Consider the following 20,645-nt stretch of genomic DNA (forward strand, 5'->3'; position numbering starts at 1 on the left):
ATACCATCCTGCCACTTATCACCGCTATGGTGACACCTACACACACACGTCATCACCACTATGGCGACATCATCACATACACATGATCACCACTATGGCAACACCTGCACACACATGTCCACCTCATCACACCGCTCATCACAGCTAAGGCGACACCTGCACACACACATATCACCGCTATGGTGACACCTCACAGACACGTCATCACACCACTCATCCTCTGCCACAGCAGCGTCTTCTCACATCTACATCCCTGCACTACACATTTGCTTTTACAGCAGCATCTATACACACATACATACATACAAATGTATATCATTGCACCATTATTCTCCTGTATCATGGTTTTATTCCTTAAATCAGTTCCCCCACATTATGCCAGGTTTTATTGAATTGATACATTTATTTAACTGGAAACAGCACTGTTGATTTTATTGCCAGGCTAGTTAATATTAAGTGGATACATGATAAGAATAACACAATCTATCATGAATGAGGAACACGGTGAGGATTAGAACAAAACCCAAGGCTTCCTTAGCGTAAGGTCCCATTGCCAACCTGCAGAGAGTGGGAACAGATCAGTAAGGGCACACGTGGGTGTGAGAAGCAGAGAGAGTCAGAGAAGCCATAACTAAGAAAACTATATTCACCATGGAAACAGCAAGAGAGAAAGACAACACTTTATTCTGATCTTGAAGTAAGGGGAGAATTTAGGTAAGAAAAGAGCATAAAATGCATAATTTAGAGGGGAGGTGCTTCCTGGGAAGAGAGAGGACAGGAAGAAACAAGATGTTGGACAGAAATTATCAGTAACTTAATAGACGAGTGCATGAGATTAGGGATAAAAAGTCCATGAAAATTCCAATTGGGCTCTTAGCAAATGGCAGCAGCACTGACCAAAAACTAACCAAAACAAACTTCCGAGACTGGCTGGAGGCTGGTTTGAAAACCCCTAATTATGTCCTAGGGAGAGGATTCCTCTAGGACACCGCGCCTGGGCGTCTGCCCTTAAGGAGCAGTGCAAGGCTGAGCTGGGAGTTGGAGGCTGTAGGGCTCAGGCTGGCCGGCCCCCAGCTCCCAGCCCACCAGCTCAGGGACACAGGCTGGCTGGCCCCCAGCTCCCAGCCCACCAGCTCAGGGACACAGGCTGGCTGGCCCCCAGCTCCCAGCCCACCAGCTCAGGGAGCCAGGGCATTCAGTGCACTTCAAGGATTTCTGTATGGCTCATCTTCTGCTACTGAAATCATTTACTATCTTTCCATCATGAGCACCCATGGGCAGAAGGAACTCGGAGCACTCTGCACTTTCTGAGAACCAGAGATGGCTGTACACACACGATAAGGTAAGCACCTAGAGAGGGACGGGAAGGCCCCAAGGTTTCCAGTTTGTGAAAATGCATCGCACAGCGCTGCTAATCATTTGTCAGTCGCATACAGCAGGCTCGGTCTAGGCAGAGAGCACCGCCAGGGGCAGGAATGCTGTCAGCTGTGTGATCACACTAAGCTGCACACCACTGCTCAGATGGGGGCACAAGAGGGCTGGCCCCTCCCTCACCCCCTGAGAGGAGACACTGCGAAGCTCTGGGAAGCCGCAGGGACCACAGGGCAAAGTAACTGTTGCCTTTAGTTAGAAACACAATTTCCGTGTTACAAGTCTCTGGCTCTGTCCAGCCACTACCCTGAGTCTGAGGGCCTAGAGTCCATCAAAAGGATCCCAACTTCACAGATTTCACTGACGGTTCTGCTGGTCGGGCACACGACAGATCTGGAAGGAGAGGTGGAACGAGCCAGCACGATTCCTCTGTGACCATCACAGACCGCAGGGCTTAGCAGATGAGATGGAGGGCAACACCTACAACTGCAAATGTAGGTGAGATTCAGGCTGCAACCCCGGCTACGATGAACAGTCTGGAAGGAGAGCTTATGAAACTAGAACCTGGCCAAGTCCAGGGGTCTGAAAATCGTAGGAAGCAGCACTTGATGGGAGATGAGGCCAGACTAGGAAGCCACATAGGGCAGCTGCTAGCCTCCTGAGCCCCCGGGGCTGCTCTGAAGTACACCAGCTTCCCCAGACCTGGCTGTTCTGACGTCTCAGCATTGCAACAGTTAATAGCTCCAGGTCAGGCACAGACCAGTCACTGACCACACCAAGATGCACTTGAAGGCAGATGGGAATAAGACGTGTGCTGGACAATCCGCTCATTAGAAGTGTCAGTTGTTAAAGTCGGTACACATTGCACATGTGTTTATATTAAATATATGAAGTTATATACAGAAATACATATTCTGAGGTACAGTATGATGATTCAGCACAGGTACACATGGTGTGATGACGAAATTGGGGAACTGCTGTGTCCATCACCTTAAATGTTTATTAACCTTTCTTCAAGCTATCCGAAAATAAACAGTAAGTTACTACCTTTATGAGCCTACTGTAAGGATCTAGAACACAAGAATTCATTTTTCCTGGAACATGGTCTTTCTGTCCCCTAACCATGAGAATTCATTTGTCCTGTAATGTGGTCACTTTATACCCTAACCAGCCTCTCCCTATGTCTTCTGCTCCCCTACCTTCCCTAACCACAATTCCACTCTTGGCTTCTGTGACATCACTTATTTTTCAGTCCTAAATTTATATCCACCTGCAAACTCAAAGTTTATCATCTCTCAAATACCCATAAACATGTAGACAATGGACCATGATGAGTAATAATCCCTCAACTTGAAGGTGACGGCCAGAGAACGCTCCAGTGAAAGCTGGCTCTGGAGACGGAGACGGGTGGCTACTCGGGCAGTGCCAGACCCCAGAGGGCTGCTAGCTATTCACAGGAAGTTTGCACAGCTCAGTGGCTGTGCAAGGGAGAACAGCTTCTGGATTCCAGACTTATCACTGAGTACGTTAAATCATGTGTAGCACAAGAACAGGGCAAGGAGTCCACTGCACCAGGCTCCGTTCTCACTCATCAGAGAGGGTGGGGGAGGGCACAGATCCTGCAGGATCAAAGGGAACCGGGACTTCTTGTGAACCTCGCTGACATGCACATCAACACACCTTCCAGCAAGCAGCCTGGGGAGAAGCCCAACCATTCACAAAGTACGTTTTCAGTGATGCCACGGAGACGTGATGTCAGAGACTGTCAAGGAGATAACAGAAGAATCTACTGGAGTATTTAATTCTGCTATTGGTTTACTAGGGTTGTTCTAATGTTTGATGATTAATTGTATCAGTTTCATGTAACTAACAGACATATTTGTCTTTAACCTGTTCTAATGAGTTGCGCTGTTATAAACATTCTAAGATTGCTGCTCGTCACAGGGCAGCAGGTCCAACAGAGCTCCTCAGGGCCAGCCTGGGGAGCTCAGGGGCCGAGCAGATGATGAGTGTTGGCGGCAAAGGAACCACACCAGAGCCGGGAGATCAGTCAATGCCCAGGACGCAGCCTGGTTCTCAACTTTATTGGGAGGGGAAGAGCTTTTATAGACACAGAAAGGGGGCCGTCCAGGGCGCAAGGGAACCGAGCCAACCAGCTGAAGGTCAGGCAGGACATGAGCCGGGCACGCCCTCAAGGGCCAATCACAGCTGAGGACACATACTGTCCACGAATACGGAAGTCTCCTGTCAGGCTAGGTACCTCCCCCGGGGGCCATCTTGGATTGTTGGAAATGCTGAGTCACTGGGATGCGGAAGCGCGGCAAACGCCAGCAAAGGCTCAGCGGCCTTGTGGAGCGAAGGCTTGGCAACTTTGTTTCCTTTTTGATTGGAGCCCCCCCTGCCCCACATAAGATTAATATTCCCTTATGTTAAGTTTAGAGTTGCAATGTTTTAAAATATAGATTGCTAGAATAAATTTGCTCTTATTCAGATTTTGGCAGCTATCTCTGTGGCTACTTCTTGTTTACAATTATCCTTTCTTCTTTGTTTGTGATGAGGTCATAGGAGCCTGAGGGAAGAAGGCTGAGTTCTCTCCTGTGAAAAACTAGCCAGAGTCTGTGCAGAGTTTGAAGGGTTGAACACGCGCTGGTGCAGGGTAGAGAGGGCTAAGCAAGTTGGAAAAGGAAGCCATCAGCCAGCCTGGGGAAGAAACCCTCCAGCTTCCCTGTGCCGCTGTAGTGATTACAGCTAGCGTGAGATTTAACTACACTGAACTACGACATTCGCTGCAGACCACGTAACTATCAGGGGGCTTCAAAAAGCTTTTGGAAATGGAATTAAAAGATAAATATGTCTTGGTACCAAAAAAATTTGAAATCCATGCACTGTTGTTTTGTAACACACATTTTCCTGGAAGTTTTTGAAGACCTTTTACATCAAGTCAAGTTATATTTAAATTTAATTTTAAGCAAACTTTTTGACGTACCCTCACAGAATGAATCTTTTTCTTGAATAGCAAATTGGGCCAATTAGGTTAAAAACTGAAATAACCATGTGTACAGCTCCACGGACTACTCTTCCCTCAAACTGTTTTGGCCAGAATCAGATTTCTAGTACAGCATGAATATTTTTAAAATCCCCTATAAATTAAATTAGCAATGTCAGTCCTTGACCTTGGTGAAGCCAAGCATATCATTTTTTAAACCTGGAAATAAGCATAAATCTTTGCTGAAACATTTTACTGACAGAAGCACTGAACTCTCACAGAGCGATGGGAAACTAATGGGACACATCATCACGGGTGTACTCTGGTCCCTAAAGAAAGTAACACAAGGACAAGAAAAACGTTAAGAATTGCCTCATTCATGGTCAAGGTCATGGGGAAATATGTCTGAACTGGTCACAGTCACAACATTGCTCTTTAACAAAGTTGAATGATTAACACTTCACTTTGATGACATCTCTCATAACGCCACAGAGCACCATGGGCAGAGTGAACGAGACAGGCACCACCGGCTTCATCCTGTTAGGCTTCTTCCCCGAGCTCGGGCACATCACCGCCGTGGTGGCCCTCATTCTTCTGGTCTACGTGGCTGCCCTCACAGGCAACACCCTTCTCATCCTGCTCATCTGGCTGGACAGCCAGCTCCACACGCCCATGTACTTCCTGCTCAGCCAGCTCTCGCTCATGGACCTGACCTTGACATCCAGCGTCATCCCCAAGATGGCCGCCAACTTCTTCTCTGGCTGGCGGGACATCTCGTTTCTGGCGTGTGGGACCCAGATCTTCTTCTCCCTGACCGTGGCCATTGCGGAATGCATCCTCATAACACTCATGTGCTTCGACCGCTACGTGGCCATCTGTAATCCGCTCCGGTACCCCATCATCGTCAGCCCCAGGGTCTGCTTGCAGATGGCTGCCGTATCGTGGACTGGGGGGGCACTGACTTCCCTGGGCCACACGGTGTTCACCTTGCATTTTCAGATCTGCAGCCCCCGCGAGATCCCCCACTTCTTCTGCGAAGTCATGGCCGTGCTTAGGATTGTGTGCGAGGACATCTCTGCCTATGAGAAGGCAGTGGTGGTGACCAGCATCCTCGTCCTGCTGCTGCCCTTGTCACTCATCCTGTCCTCCTACGTGCTCATCTTCCTGGCCGTCCTCCGAATGAACTCTTCCGAAGGCAGGAGCAAGGCTCTGGCCACCTGCTCCTCTCACCTCTGTGTGGTGAGTCTCTATTTCGGTCCAGGGATGTTTATCTACATGAGACCTGGCGCTGCCAAGACCCCGAGGCTGAACCAGGGTCTCTTTCTGTTTGGAACGGTCCTGACTCCTCTCCTGAACCCTCTCGCCTACAGTTTCAGGAACAAGGATGTTCTGGGCGCACTGAAGAGGTTGATGGGGAGATGTCTGTCCTCCACATAGAGGGGAAACACCATGGTAGCTGAAGGAAGGCGCTCGGGGCACCAGCAAGGGGCCGTTTCTCAGTTCAGTAAGAACCCTTGTGAGATCTTGGAAAAGTCAGCTGACTACTGGGTGGCACTGTTTCTTCCTCTGCAGAAAAGGTGCGTAGACCCACTTCCTCCCTCCATACCAGAACCACTGCCCAGTTGTCTTGGATGACACTCCGGCGAGGGGTGGGACTCTGCCCCGTAGTCCTCTCAGTGGTTCCTGTCTGACAGCCACGTGCTCCGTTCTTCACAGACGTGTGCTGCGACCATGAGGAGAGGCCAGTCAGAGCCCAGCACGCTGTCCAGAGCACAGACGGTGCCTTGGAAGCGTCAGGTTCGGAGAACAGGAAAGACGAGGAGATGGCTGAGCATCCGCAGGGTTTCATTCAGCCCCAGCACTGCTCATTTCCTTCATCTTCTGACTGTGCAGTCTGCAGTCGGCATGAGCTTCCCAACAGCGCTCTCTGCTCACCTGCAGTCTTGGCTGCCAGCACCAGTTCTGTGCTGGTCTGAGGCCTACAAGATTGGAATCAGTGACTTGGGCCCAGGAATCTCACAGTGAAACCTTCAGTGACTTCTGCGTGCATCCGTGGATGGGAGCCGCTGCTGCTTGTTGACCAAGTTACCTCTTTAGACTAGCCTAGCAGACAACTTATCAGTCGCGATGTTTCCCCATCTCTTTAAAATGTGCCTGCAGGATGTGATGGGGTCATTAATAAAACTAGCATTATTATTCTCATAAATGATAGAGAACAAACTTTTCACTGCACTTGGAACAGTTCATACTTTAAAAGTTTTAAGTACATAAAATGGAGTAAGTAGAGTAGTAAAAAAAAATAAAGCTAGGTGTTTATTCAAAATAAGATTTAAATATTTATAACAGAATATAATTTTAAGCAGGCTATATTGCAGATGATTCCAAAATGTTGACATATTCTGTATATGCTTTAAAAAAGTGAATACTGTATATGGGTAAAAGGAACATTAAGATTAATTACATGTGTTTTTAATAGGCGTGTGAAGCGACAAAATAGAAAGCTACATTTTCATTCAGAAGGAATTACCAACTCCTAGAACCTTCCCCTCTAATATACCACAATCACTCCCTTGGAGATCTTATTATGGAAATGCAAAAACAGAGCTTTAGGAAATTAAAAATATATTTTAATTGGGAAATAAAAACAATATGCATTTATAATGTACAATGTGTTATTTTGAAATATACATTTTAGGATGGCTACATCAAAATAATCAACGTGTGTATTACCTCAGATCTATAACTTTTCTCATGGTGAGAACACCTAAAATCTACTCCCTTAGCAAATTTATAGAATACAATATGTTGTTATTGATTATAATCATCACCTTATGTAATAGGTCCCTTGAAATTATTTTTCCGTTTAATGGAAACTTTCTGCCCTTTATCTAATATCTTCCCAACTCCCTCCTCCCCGCCCCTGGTCGCCACCATTCTATCTGCTCCGTGAGTTCAACTTTTGGCTCCATGTGGAGTTTATATTTCTGTGCCTGGCTTACCTCGCTTAATATAACCTACCCCAGGTCTATCCCTGCTGTCTCAGCGATGGGTTTTCCTTCCTTGTTAAGGCTGCACAGTTTTCCATTGCGTATATATATTCACACACACATCATGTTTTCTTTACCCATTCACCCATTCATGGTAAACGGTTCATTCCATACCTTGGCTATGGTGAATAATGCCGGAATGAACATGGGAGTGCAGATATCACTTTGATATACTGATCCTGTGTCCCGTGGACAGACCCAGTATGGAATTATTGAATCATATGGCATATCTGGGTTTTTTTTTTTTTTTTTTACTATTTGAGGGGCCATGTTCCATAATGGCTTTACTAATTTACATTCCATTAGCAGTGTGTATGTGTTCCCTTTTTTCTATATCCTGTCCAACACTTCTCAAATTTTATCTTCTTTTAAATACCAGGTCTAAGGAGCTATCACCTTGTGTCATCACTGTGACAGTTAATGACTTCAAGCACGTTTCACGTCCTCGTTGGCCACTTGTACAGAATGTTTTCCAAGTCCTGAGTAATGTGCGTTCCTTATGTGTTTCGAATACTGACTACTTATCAGATGTGTGGCTGCAAATATGTGTCTCCCACTCTCTAGCTTATCTTTTCACCTGTAAATTGCCTCCTTTGTTAGGTAGATTTCTAGTTTCATGCACACGCATTTCTCTGTTTTGGCTTTTGTTGCCTGTGCTTTGGGGTTAATATCCCAACATCAACGTCTACACCAATGTCAAAGAACTTTGCTCCTGTGTTTCATAGCATTTTCGCGGCGTCACATTTTGTAGTTCAGAACTCAATCCAGTTTGCATTGGCTGTTGCTTATGATGCAGCAAGAGGGTCTGTTTTCATTTTTCTGTGTGTGGTTATCCCATTGTCCCAGCTCTGATTTGCTGAACAGTCGTTTCCCTGTTGTGTGTTATTGGCATCTCTGTTGAACGTCAATTGACAGTCAACGTGTGTGTTTATTTCTGGGTTCTTTACTCTGCTCCAGTGACTTCTACGTCCTTTTTATGGCAGTGCTATGCTTTTTTGATAACTTATGGTTCTGCAGTATGTTTTCAAGTGTGATGTCTCTAGCTTTATTGTTTATTGCTCAAGATTTCTTTGGCTATTTGAGATATTTTGTGGTTCCATACAAATACAGGACTGTTTTTCACAATCTGAAAAAGGTCACAGGAATTTTGATAGAGAGTGCACTGAATCTATAAATCACTTTGGTTAATATACACATTTTAAAAACAGTAACTCTTCTAATCCAAGAGCACAGTAAATCATCTTATTTATAAGTCTCTTTAATTTCTTACATCAGTGATTTACAGTTTTCAGTGTGTAAGCTTTTTTGTCTCTTTGATTAAATTAATTCCTAAGTAACTTTTTTTCTATTATAGAATGGGTTGATTTTTTTGGACAGTTTGTTATGAGTTCATTAAAAATCTATTGATTTTGTATGTTGTTTTATATCATGCAAATTTAATTTGTTAATTAGTTCTACAGTTTTTTGGTGGAGTGTTTAGTGTTTTCTATGTGTAATATAATATAAGTTTCACTGCAAACAGTGAAATTTCATTTCTTCCTTTCCAATTCGTATGCCACCTATTTCTTTCTCTTGCCTGCTTGTCTTGGCTAGACTTCCAGGATTATACTGAGCAGAAGTGATGAGAGAGGAAATCCTTGTCTTGTTCCACATCACTGAGGGAAATCTTTGAGCCTAAACTTTTCCTCGCTAAGTAAGATATCAGCTGTGGATTTGCTATGCATGGCCTTTACCGTGTTTGAGTATATTCCTTCCATACCTGATTTGGTGAGAGCTTTTATCCTAGAAGGATGTTGAGTTGTTGGGTTTCTCAAACACTGTTTGCATTTATTGAGATAAATTGTTTTTGCCACTCATCCTGTTAGTATGGCGCCTCGTGTCCAGAGATCTGCGTACTTTGAACCATCCTTGCACTATTGTGAGGAATCCCATTTGATCGTGGCGACTGCTCGCTCTAATGTTCTGTTCCATTTGATGCACTAGTATTTTGTTAAGAATGTTTGTATCTTAGTTCATCAAAGATACTGGCCTGTGGTTTCTTTTTCTTTTCTTTCTTTCTTTTTTTTTTTTTTTTTTTTTTTTTTTTTTTTTTTTTTTGTAGCATTGTTGTCCAGCTTGGTCAAGAAAATGCTATCTTCATGAAATGAGTATCAAAGTGTTTGCCCTCCACCTTGGGGGAAGATGTTGAAAGGGATGGTGTGAGTTTCTCTTTAACTGTTTCACAGAATTCAGCAGGAAAGCATGTGTTTCCCTTTGTGGGAAGATTGTATTGCAGACTCAACATCCCCCCTCACTATCAGTGTTCAGGTTTTCTCTTTCTTCATGATTCAGTCATGGTGGGCTGTGTGTGTCTAGGAACTCATCCATTTCTTTGTGGCTACCAGGTTTTTCGGATATAAGTTTTTTATAGCAGTCTCATATGATTCTTTGTATTTCTTGGTATCTATTGTAATGCTTCATTTTTAATTTCTAATTTTACTTATTTGAGTCATCTTTTTCTTTAGTTTAGCCAAAGTTTCATCAGTTATATCTTTTCAAAAAACAAAACAGGTTTTCTAATGTTTATCTAAAATTTAAAGAATTTGACATCAAATTTCAAACCATGGCAACAATATCAAAAATTGCTCCTTCAATTTTTTTCAGAAGAATGAGTCATGTTTTGGGAATCGGATTCAAGGAGGGGCCCTGAGAACTTCCCTTCAAACCTTGCTGTCACAAAATAATCATCCTTACAAAGGGAAAGAATTAAATTTAAGAATTTCAGAACAAAGTAACGCTGAGGAAGTGTGACTCTGTCTTAGTGGAATAATAATTCCTGTCCTTCTACCTGTTCTCTTGTTCATGCTTCTTATTTCTGGCTCTAACAGTTCTCCCACGTGCATTTTGTTGTCGCTGTAGGACAACTCATGTCTGTTCTATAAATAAGTAAAATGCAAAACAGCAAAAACAGCCTAATAAGCACATTCTCAGTGGAAAATCTTGTTACTGAATAAATAAGGTTTTCAGATGGGGACTAGGGTGCCTGGGACAGGAGGGTAAAATTCATTTTTTTTCTGAAGGAAAATATAAGATAACCACCTTTCAGGAGCTAGAGATGCTACAAGTGGGACATGGACACGGCACATGGGCACGCAGGGGAGAGACAACCGAACACAGGGCCCTCTGGCTGCCAACGTTTCCTGAACCCAGAGACAACTGGAAATAAAGAACATTAGGGTGATTATTTCCACCCAAGAAACTGAGGCCTTTTTGACAAATCAGCATGTTGATATCACAACGCCCACCAGCCACAAGGATAGAAAATCCTTTAATATCTTAAAAGTTAAAAATCCTCAAAACATGAGGCTGAAAAGGTCTTGCTCCTCCAGTGGTCCTGAGTCTGCCTGTGGAGCTCTGAACTCAGCGGGGAGAGCCACAGTGGAGCAGGGTGGCCGTTCAGTGGCAGTGAAAGGACGGACTGCAGAGCTGTGAGCACTGACACAGCCCAGGCTGCCAGTCCTGGCCTAACTCTGACACAGCCCAGGCAGCCAGCCCTGCACAGGGAACCAACACAGCCCAGGCTCCCATTCCTGGCCCCTGAGTCTGACACAGCCCAGGCTGCCAGCCTTGCCCAGGGAACCATCACAACCCAGGCTCCCAGTCCTGCCCAGGGAACCAACACAACCCAGGCTCCCAACCCTGATCCTGGGAACCAACACAGCCCAGGCTCCCAGCCCTGCTCAGGGAACCAACACAGCCCAGGCTGCCAGCCCTGCCCAGGGAACCATCACAACCCAGGCTCCCAACCCTGATCCTGGGAACCAACACAGCCCAGGCTGCCAGCCCTGCCCAGGGAACCAACACAGCCCAGGCAGCCAGCCATGATCCAGGGAACCATCACAGCCCAGGCTGCCAGCCCTGCCCAGGGAACCATCACAGCCCAGGCTGCCAGCCCTGATCCTGGGAATCAGCACAGCCCAGGCTGCCAGCCCTGCGCAGGGAACCATCACAACCCAGGCTCCCAGTCCTGCCCAGGGAACCAACACAATCCAGGCTCCCAACCCTGATCCTGGGAACCAACACAGCCCAGGCTCCCAGCCCTGCCCAGGGAACCAACACAGCCCAGGCTGCCAGCCCTGCCCAGGGAACCAACACAACCCAGGCTCCCAGCCCTGCCCAGGGAACCAACACAGCCCAGGCTGCCAGTCCTGCGCAGGGAACCAACACAGCCCAGGCTGCCAGCCATGATCCTGGGAATCAGCACAGCCCAGGCTGCCAGCCCTGCGCAGGGAACCATCACAACCCAGGCTCCCAACCCTGCCCAGGGAACCATCACAGCCCAGGCTCCCAACCCTGATCCTGGGAACCATCACAGCCCAGGCTGCCAGCCCTGCCCAGGGAACCATCACAGCCCAGGCTGCCAGCCCTGATCCTGGGAATCAGCACAGCCCAGGCTCCCAGCCCTGCCCAGGGAACCATCACAGCCCACGCTGCCAGTCCTGCGCAGGGAACCATCACATCCCAGGCTCCCAGTCCTGCCCAGGGAACCATCACATCCCAGGCTCCCAGTCCTGCCCAGGGAACCAACACAGCCCAGGCTGCCAGTCCTGCGCAGGGAACCAACACAGCCCAGGCTCACAACCCTGATCCTGGGAACCAACACAGCCCAGGCTGCCAGCCCTGCCCAGGGAACCATCACAACCCAGGCTCCCAGCCCTGCCCAGGGAACCAACACAGCCCAGGCTGCCAGCCCTGCCCAGGGAACCAACACAGCCCAGGCTCCCAACCCTGATCCTGGGAACCAACACAGCCCAGGCTGCCAGCCCTGCCCAGGGAACCATCACAGCCCAGGCTGCCAGCCCTGCCCAGGGAACCATCACAGCCCAGGCTGCCAGTCCTGCCCAGGGAACCACACAGTCCAGGCTGCCAGCCCTGCCCAGGGAACCATCACAGCCCAGGCTCCCAGCCCTGCCCAGGGAACCATCACAGCCCAGGCTCCCAACCCTGATCCTGGGAACCACACAGTCCAGGCTGCCAGCCCTGCCCAGGGAACCAACACAGCCCAGGCTGCCAGCCCTGCCCAGGGAACCATCACAACCCAGGCTGCCAGCCATGATCCTGGGAACCAACACAGCCCAGGCTCCCAGCCCTGCCCAGGGAACCATCACAGCCCAGGCTGCCAGCCCTGCCCAGGGAACCATCACAGCCCAGGCTCCCAGCCCTGCCCAGGGAACCAACACAGCCCAGGCTCCCAGCCCTGCCCAGGGAACCATCACAGTCCAGGCTGCCAGCCCTGCGCAGGGAACCATCACATCCCAGGCTCCCAGCCCTGCCCAGGGAACCAACACAGCCCAGGCTGCCAGTCCTGCCCAGGGAACCAACACAGCCCAGGCTGCCAGTCCTGCCCAGGGAACCATCACATCCCAGGCTGCCAGCCCTGCCCAGGGAACCATCACAGTCCAGGCTGCCAGCCCTGCGCAGGGAACCATCACATCCCAGGCTCCCAGCCCTGCCCAGGGAACCAACACAGCCCAGGCTCCCAGCCCTGCCCAGGGAACCAACACAGCCCAGGCTCCCAGCCCTGCCCAGGGAACCAACACAGCCCAGGCTGCCAGCCCTGCCCAGGGAACCATCACAGCCCAGGCTGCCAGCCCTGCCCAGGGAACCAGCACATCCCAGGCTGCCAGTCCTGCCCAGGGAACCAACACAGTCCAGGCTGCCAGTCCTGCCCAGGGAACCATCACATCCCAGGCTCCCAGCCCTGCCCAGGGAACCAGCACAGCCCAGGCTGCCAGCCCTGCCCAGGGAACCAACACAGCCCAGGCTCCCAGCCCTGCCCAGGGAACCAACACAGCCCAGGCTGCCAGCCCTGCCCAGGGAACCAGCACAGCCCAGGCTGCCAGTCCTGGCACAGGTAGGAGGCCGAACTGTCCCACTGTGCCTCAGCTGAAGCAAGGCTTCTTCATGCGTGCTCATGGTTAGGGCAGGAGTAACCAGTGTGCTTCATTCACAAAATCAGTGTTCCTGGCAGGCCACTCTACTGCCTATGCCGCAGGCACAGCACGGAACATGACGTGAAGAAGAGAAACCCACAGCTTTCATGGCGCTTCCACTCTAGTGGGGAGCAGCAGCTAGAACAACAAAAACTCGGGGAGACGTTCCAGCAGGCCGGGGTAGACTCACTGACAGATACCCAGATAATGTGTGTGCGTGTGTGCACACGTGTGTGTGCACGTGTGTTTGTGCACATGTGTGTGCATGTGTGTGTGCACACATGTGTGGCACAGTGCTCACGCTTCTGCTTCCACAGGACTGGGCAGTTCCACTGAACAGCATGGACACGTGGCTTATCTCGTGGCTCTGCCATTTGTGCAGGCTGGTGTGAAGGGTGAGCGTGTTGAAACGCATGTCGCCAGGCTGCTTTCCTGAAAGGCTGTGACAGGAGCCCTCCCGCCAGGTCTGTGAGATGGCACATTTTCCCTGGACACTGTCCAGCACAGATACCACGACACATGCGTGTAGCCCGTGAAAGCTTTATACACACAATGAAGTGTGGCTGAATTGGTTTTCACTTTGGACTTTGCCACTAGCAACACAATAATCACTATAAAGCTACCCAGGCAGCTGCCCGTGGAGCCCAGAGCATGGAGGCTGATGACTGGCGACAGGTCCTCGGCATGCGAGATGAAATGCGCCCTCTCCAGGAACTGCTGTCAGCCCTCATCCCTCATTCATGCTCTGGGTAATGGATATTCTGTCAGTCTCATGGACAAGGCACTGCAGATGTACTGCAAACTCAACTCCCAGGGAAGTGGCCCCAGGCCCTGTCCTCCTCTTGCTACCTCAGGGAACACAGGGTGGGGCAGGGGAAGGCAGAGCCAAGGGAAGGTGCCAGGCAGCCCGGGGCCAAAAGGCCCTGTGTGGGGCACTGCTTCTCTTTGGAGAATGACTGCAGAGTTCGGACCAAGGACACAATGTCACATTAATTAAAGTCTGGGGACAAGACGCTTCCAGGACACCCCCTGGAGGCAGGCACTTAGCCAAGGTCTGAACCACATCAGACACACCAGCTCTGACCGCACCCTTGGCCTCTCTTTGCTCCTCCTATTCTTGGTAAGGGTCTTTGAACAGACCCGGAGCAGGGAAGCGAGCCCCAGTTCTCCGGAGAAGGAGCTCCCGCTGCAGCTGACCAGAGCACGGCTGGCCGCGAGGTAGCCAGCACGATCTGCTACACCCTAAGGTACAGAACAGGTGCAGGAGGTTTTCCTGACTTCCAAAAAGGAAAGCAACCATTTTAATGCTGTAACAACTGGTGACTCACTTTAAGGATGATAGAATTTCAGTCACCCCCTGGGTATGAACTGATGGGCCCAGTGTGCGGGGCTGGAACAGGGCTGTGTGCTTGGTCGATGCAAGCGCCCGATGCTCTTCAAGTTCTGGACGAGGGTCTGCACTACCAGCGCTTAGGCTAGATCAGTTTCCACTCTCTGCTTTGCCCTCCCAGCTCGGGACCAGGAGGACATCACTGTGTCCCCCACAGAAAATCTCTCAGTGAGGTTGGCTCTGGAGAAGTTAGGGGCTCAGCCCCACCGCTCCTGTGCTCTGAGGCCTCAGGCCAAGACCTGACCTCTCTGGACTTGCACTTTGACACCTGGATGTGCGGGAGCACCCAGCCCTGCGGAGCGACACTGGGACCAATGTGGCCGTGTGTGGGGACTGCTGAGCGCCCGCCTGCTGTAACGAGGAGCTCAGAGCGGGAGACCACACGGCCCACGGCTCGGCTTCCTCAGTTAATGAAGTGTGATGGGGCAGGGTCTGTGCGGCCTCCTCCAGGATTACCCCAGCTCTGCTTGGTTTGCACAGGGAGGAAAGCACCACACATGAAGCCCATTACAGTCATACACAATAAAAATGAAGTGCTAGCTAAACATGAGCCAAAATATACAAGCAATACGTAATTCAGGGCAATTGACAAAGGCAGATGGTAAAGGAAAGTCCAGCTATGTAACTACCACCGCATTAGCCAGGACCACCTGGTCCCACCGGTCCCTCCTGACAGAGCCGCGGCTGGCCGTGGCCGTGGCCGTTGCCATGGCCATGGTTGGATCTGAGGTTACCACTGTTTGGTGGAGGGTGAGGACGTGGCAGGCGTCCCCCGCCCAGCCCCAGGGCAGGGAGGAGTTGTGCTTCTGCCTTAACACTTTTGGAGCTGCTCCAAAGCTGAGCACAGCCCCAGCTGCTGTGTAAGGGCAAGAGCCGAGGGTCCGACATCACTGCGGGGTGCTGACCCCCCAGGCTGCTGGGGCACCCGGACTCCGTCACAACAGCATGTTCCCTGAAGGCGGGCCAAAGGGTGCCAGGTCTCTTTTTCATTCCTAGACTGGTGATAGAACGGAGCCTGATTCTCTCTATCTGATATCAGGGACGACAGAAAGCAGAAGGAAGCGCGGATACACGTGGAGGTTTGTGGTCTGACAAGGCACAGGCAGTGAATGGTGTCACTTTGCTTTCAATGTTTCAATGTAGTAGACCGAACTGCGGTATCTAAATGCTTTCAACTCTGAGGAACTAGATATTCTTTCTTGACTAACTACCCCCAAGGTGTCTGTTCTTGCTGTAAGTTGATTGATGTTTAAATACTTACAATGACCAAGAACAAGAGACACGGGAGCGAACTCTAGAAATGGGCCCCTCCATGTAGGCTGCCTCTCTGGGCTCGAGGACCGTCCTTTCCCTAAGTGGACAACATGGTCTGGTCCCCATGTCAGGCAGAACCTCCAGGAGGCCAAGGAAAAGACAGGGGATTACCGGCTGGGATAGAGGGGAGCGTTCATCCCTGGATGAAAGTGCTGAAAGAAAGATAGCAGAAAGCTAAATGGATAAAAGAGGATGAGAAGACAGGCAATCAGTGTGGGCAGTGTCCCCGAAAGTCTCCCTGCCAAGTGTCGGGGCGGCTGCCGGAACACAGCTCAGCGGGGCGAGGCCAAAGTGGCCCAGGATTTTCCCGTGCGCTGGCCCTGCAGCTCAGCCTGCTGACGTTACAGACCCCGGTTTTTCCTTGACCACTGAGATGGCAGGTGAAATGGACAGGATGTGTAGTGCGAGTGATGCTCTGGGGTCCCTGGGCTCATGAGATGGGCCAGGGAAACTGGGAGGAATAAAGAGTCAAACGGAGAAGTCAGCTTCGGATCCTGAAATCAGGTCTGTGACCGAGAACAGTGGTGCATTCACAGTCCGGACAAGCACGCGTGTGTCCAGGCAGCGTCGGAACAGAACCCGCCCTTCCCCTGCTCTGTGCATTTGTAACTTGCCCAGGGAGGGCACTGCATCCTCACCAGTGATGCAGTACCGTGCCTGCCGCTTAGTCAGACGACAGCCAGAGCTCAGGGCACGGGCACCAGGCATCCACCGGTGTCCAGGTGCTGCCTGCTCCCCTGTCCCGGGAATTCCCTTCCCAGTACGATCATGTTGGTGCCATTGCCGCCTTGCCCAGCCACCAACAGGCAAGCTCTTGCCCACACCACATCCCTGTCCCTCCCCAGCCTGAGCAGCCCGGAACCCTGTCCTCTGAATGGCCCCGTCCAACAGTAACCCTTCCTCCCACACTTCGAGATGTGGCTAAAACAAGAGGAGCCCCTTACTTCTCTGTAGCCCTCAGCCCGTGTGGTTCCACGAGGTTTTAGCACGATCACAGCATGTCTGTTCCCCTGGAGCTCCCTGAGGCTGGAGCTGTGGGCCTGCCCACACCCGAATGCTTATAGCCTAGGCTAGAGTTTGTCCAGCAGGGACACTGGCCCAGTAGACACCCACAGAGTGTGGGAGTGACCAAGCGAATGAATGAGGGAAGTGAGGGGGAAGATGAGGAATTAATTTCCAGATCTGTTAACACAGAAGATGCTGAATGCATGCATCTGCCATTGACCTAACTGATCATAAATATGGGTTAAGTCAAGTAAATGACTACCTGGAACGTATCATCTGAGATGCATCCTATTAAAAAGGGAAAACTGACGGGAAGACCAGGACTCATACTGCTCTGGCATGGATGACAGGAGCAGCCTGGAAGTTGCTGGAAGACCCAGCGGGTGGAGCCCAGGTCCTCCCTGGCCCTGTGTGGCCTGACTGCATAACGGACACGTCTCTCGGCCAAGTGGCTCAGCTCCAGCAGGCTTCTTTCCTTATTCAGGGCACAGCCTGCACCTTGCCGGTGCCCCTCGGCCTGGCCTCATGGACAGAATCGTCCAGAGGGTGTCCTCTGGCCCTCTGGGAAAGGCACAGTGGCAAGCGTTTTCTTATTACTGGTGAACACTTGGGTTGGTTTTTTTATCCATCAAATTTAACTTATTTCCTAATGGTCGATTTTTATGACTTCCATGGAATTCTGAGGATCAAAGTAGTCATTTCTCAGAAGCTCTCAATCAGAAAGCATGCAAATAAAATTTAATTTTTTGCACCAACGTTGAGCACCTATCTCTTCAAGTCACAAGGCCAGGAAGTCTTGGAAGTTCAAAGTATTTAAGCAGGAAGAAAAGCAGAGCTCCACTTCTGGGAAGATTGCAATGCAGAGGGGTGAGAGAGAGGCGGCCCGTCCACAAGCAGCCATGCCAGGAGGCACACTGCCACCTGCACCGGCACAGGCTGAGGACAGCAGGGCACAGAGGCATGGAAGCGAACACCTCCTAGGAGGGGTGGGGCGGAGGGAGCATGGAGGGGGCCTTGGGAGAGGTCCTAGGGCTCCAGCCACTAAAACAAAGCTGACTTTCAATGCCCCCAGCCCACAAACTGCTTACTGTCCTGACCCCCACTACACTCCTACACCAGCAACAAGTTCTTGGGTGAAATATTGCATTTTAGTTGCCCCTCTGGGTATGGGTGTAATGCAAGACACACAGTAGAGGCTCGGCCTGTTGAATGCAGGTGTAGACAGCTGAGTGAGTCATCTGGAGCCTGAGGCACCGATCTTGCCCCTTCTGAGAGGCCACCTCCCAGCTGCCTGGCGTGGACCAACACTGATGACCAGGCTGTGCTCTAAATGTCTACAACCCGTTAACGCTGCTGACCCTGGCATCACCCTCGTGTGGCTGGGACGTGTCTGCACCATGGTCCAGGGGATGTGAGGCAGACACGGCTGACAGCCCAACCTGACCAAGGCTGCAGAGAGTGAGGCCATTTAGGGAAGGTGGCTTCTACTTCGGTACCAGCCCCCAGCCCCCGTACCCTCCTTGGCCCGCAAGGCTGCCTCTAATTCTGACCAAGCTGGTGCTAAACACGAGAGAGGCAAATGACCTTTTTGCAAGCCAGAGCCTAACCGCGTCCTAACCGTGTCCTTCACCGTGTCCCTGTGAATTCCCCTTGGCGGCCTCAGCCCCCACCGTGGCTGAGCCTGGCAACGGACTCAAAGGGCATTCAAGGGGGGCAGCGGTTGTGACTGGCAGCAGCCGCAGCTGGGAAGCCACTCCCCATGCTAGGGCCCAGCTGGCCTTCTGTTCTCATCCAGACCAGAGCAGGAAGGGTTCATGGAGCAGAAGGGGGGGGGGGTGCGGGGGTGCGGGGCTCCTGCAGTGGGAGGCACACGGTGCGCACAGCCCACACTCAGTTCTGCAGGCATTTTTCCCCCCAGGTCTTGCCTCTCCCTTCTGTCTTCAAGACAAACTCCATCGCCGTGACACCTCACAAGACCACGTCTTACGTGACCCTAACTCCTCTCTTGTGTATGCAAAGGACCTCGAGCTGGTGATGCAATGGCTTACTGAGGAAAGCACATGGCAATTGCTCATCAAATGATTGCCTATTGTTGATAGGACATTAGAAGGGACCTATCATCAGTGATTACAGTTTGTAATCACAGGTAAATAAGCTTACCAAGCAACACACAAGAAAAAAAATCCTGCATGTTGAGAAGTGGCTCACAGTGCTGAAGAGACCACAGCCAGGAAAGCAGCAGTCACGAGCCTATTTGGAGGAGGCCTGGGGGATGAGGAGGTAGACCAGTTGCACGGTATCCTGGGAAGCAATGCTCCTCCCTGGATTCTCAGGGCACTGGTGATGCCGGCCATGGAGGCCAACAAGACTGTCACCACGGACTTCGTTCTCCTGGGGCTCTGGCCTGAGTTCAGCCACCTCATCGTCCTCATGGGCCTTGTTCTTCTGGTCTACACTGTGGCTGTCATGGCCAACGCCGCCCTCGTTGTCCTCATCTGGCTAGACGCGCGGCTCCACGTCCCCATGTATTTCCTGCTCAGCCAGCTCTCCCTTATTGACTTGGCGTTAATTTCAACTTCTGTCCCCAAAATGGTCGCAAACTTCTTCTCGGGGAAGAGAACCATATCGCAGGTGGGCTGTGGAGTGCAGATCTTCTTCAGCTTAACTCTGGGGATCGCGGAGTGCCTCCTGCTGACCTTCATGGCCTTGGACCGCTACGTGGCCATCTGTAAGCCGCTGAGGTACGCCACCATTGTCAGCCACGCCACCTGCACACACATGGTCACTGGCTCCTGGGCGGGAGGGGCCGCGACGTCCCTGGCTCACACAGCCTACGCCATGCACTTTCCCGTCTGTCGTCGCCGGGAGATCCCACACTTCCTGTGCGAGGTCATGGCCCTGCTTAAGCTCACCTGCGAAGACATCTCCACCTATGTAAAGTCAGTGGTGGTCTCCAGCTTCCTGGTGGTCCTCATCCCCCTGGGCCTCATCCTGGCCTCCTACGCCCTCATCTTCCTCACTGTCCTCCGTATGAACTCCCCTGAGGGCAGGAGCAAGGCTCTGGCCACCTGCTCCTCCCACCTGTGCGTGGTCAGTCTCTACTTTGGCCCTGCAATCTTGGTGTACATGAGGCCTGGCTCCTCTAAGACCCCCACATTAAACCAGTCTCTCTTCATGTTTAATGCCATCCTCACCCCGATGCTGAACCCCCTCATCTACAGTCTGAGAAACAAGGATGTGCTCACAGCTCTGAGGAGCACAGTGGCCGGTGCGCGCCCCCTGCGGAAGCTGGACGACTCCTTCCGACGGCTTTCCAGGGCCTGGAGGACAGGACGCATTCTAGGATGAGATCCTCAATGCCCTGGATGTGTGTAAAGAGTTGAAACAACCTGGCCATGGCTCCAGACACAGTCCAAAGCAGTTCTGGCCACAGATCTGAAGCCACAGAACTCCTCTCTCAATGGCACCAAGCACCAGCTTTGCCCATGGAGGCCCAGGTCACAAATGAACTCATTGGCTCAAACACCCTGTACTGAGGAAGACACAAGCTGTCCTCAGGG

At 51.0% G+C, this 20,645-nt stretch overlaps 2 protein-coding genes across 2 annotated transcripts; both read left to right on the forward strand.

Moving 5' to 3' along the window:
- The first annotated feature begins 4,855 nt into the window (after positions 1-4,855).
- Positions 4,856-5,794, forward strand: LOC133758844 (olfactory receptor 2V1-like). The gene has a single exon (XM_062189979.1). It carries the CDS (start codon positions 4,856-4,858, stop codon positions 5,792-5,794), a length of 939 nt encoding a protein of 312 aa, XP_062045963.1.
- Positions 5,795-19,437: 13,643 nt separating this feature from the next.
- On the forward strand, positions 19,438-20,433 carry LOC133758845 (olfactory receptor 2L2-like). Its single transcript, XM_062189980.1, has one exon. It carries the CDS (start codon positions 19,438-19,440, stop codon positions 20,431-20,433), a length of 996 nt encoding a protein of 331 aa, XP_062045964.1.
- The last annotated feature ends 212 nt before the right edge of the window (positions 20,434-20,645 follow it).

Source organism: Lepus europaeus, chromosome 4, assembly GCF_033115175.1.
Source record: "Lepus europaeus isolate LE1 chromosome 4, mLepTim1.pri, whole genome shotgun sequence".
Classification (NCBI taxonomy): Eukaryota; Metazoa; Chordata; class Mammalia; order Lagomorpha; family Leporidae; genus Lepus; species Lepus europaeus.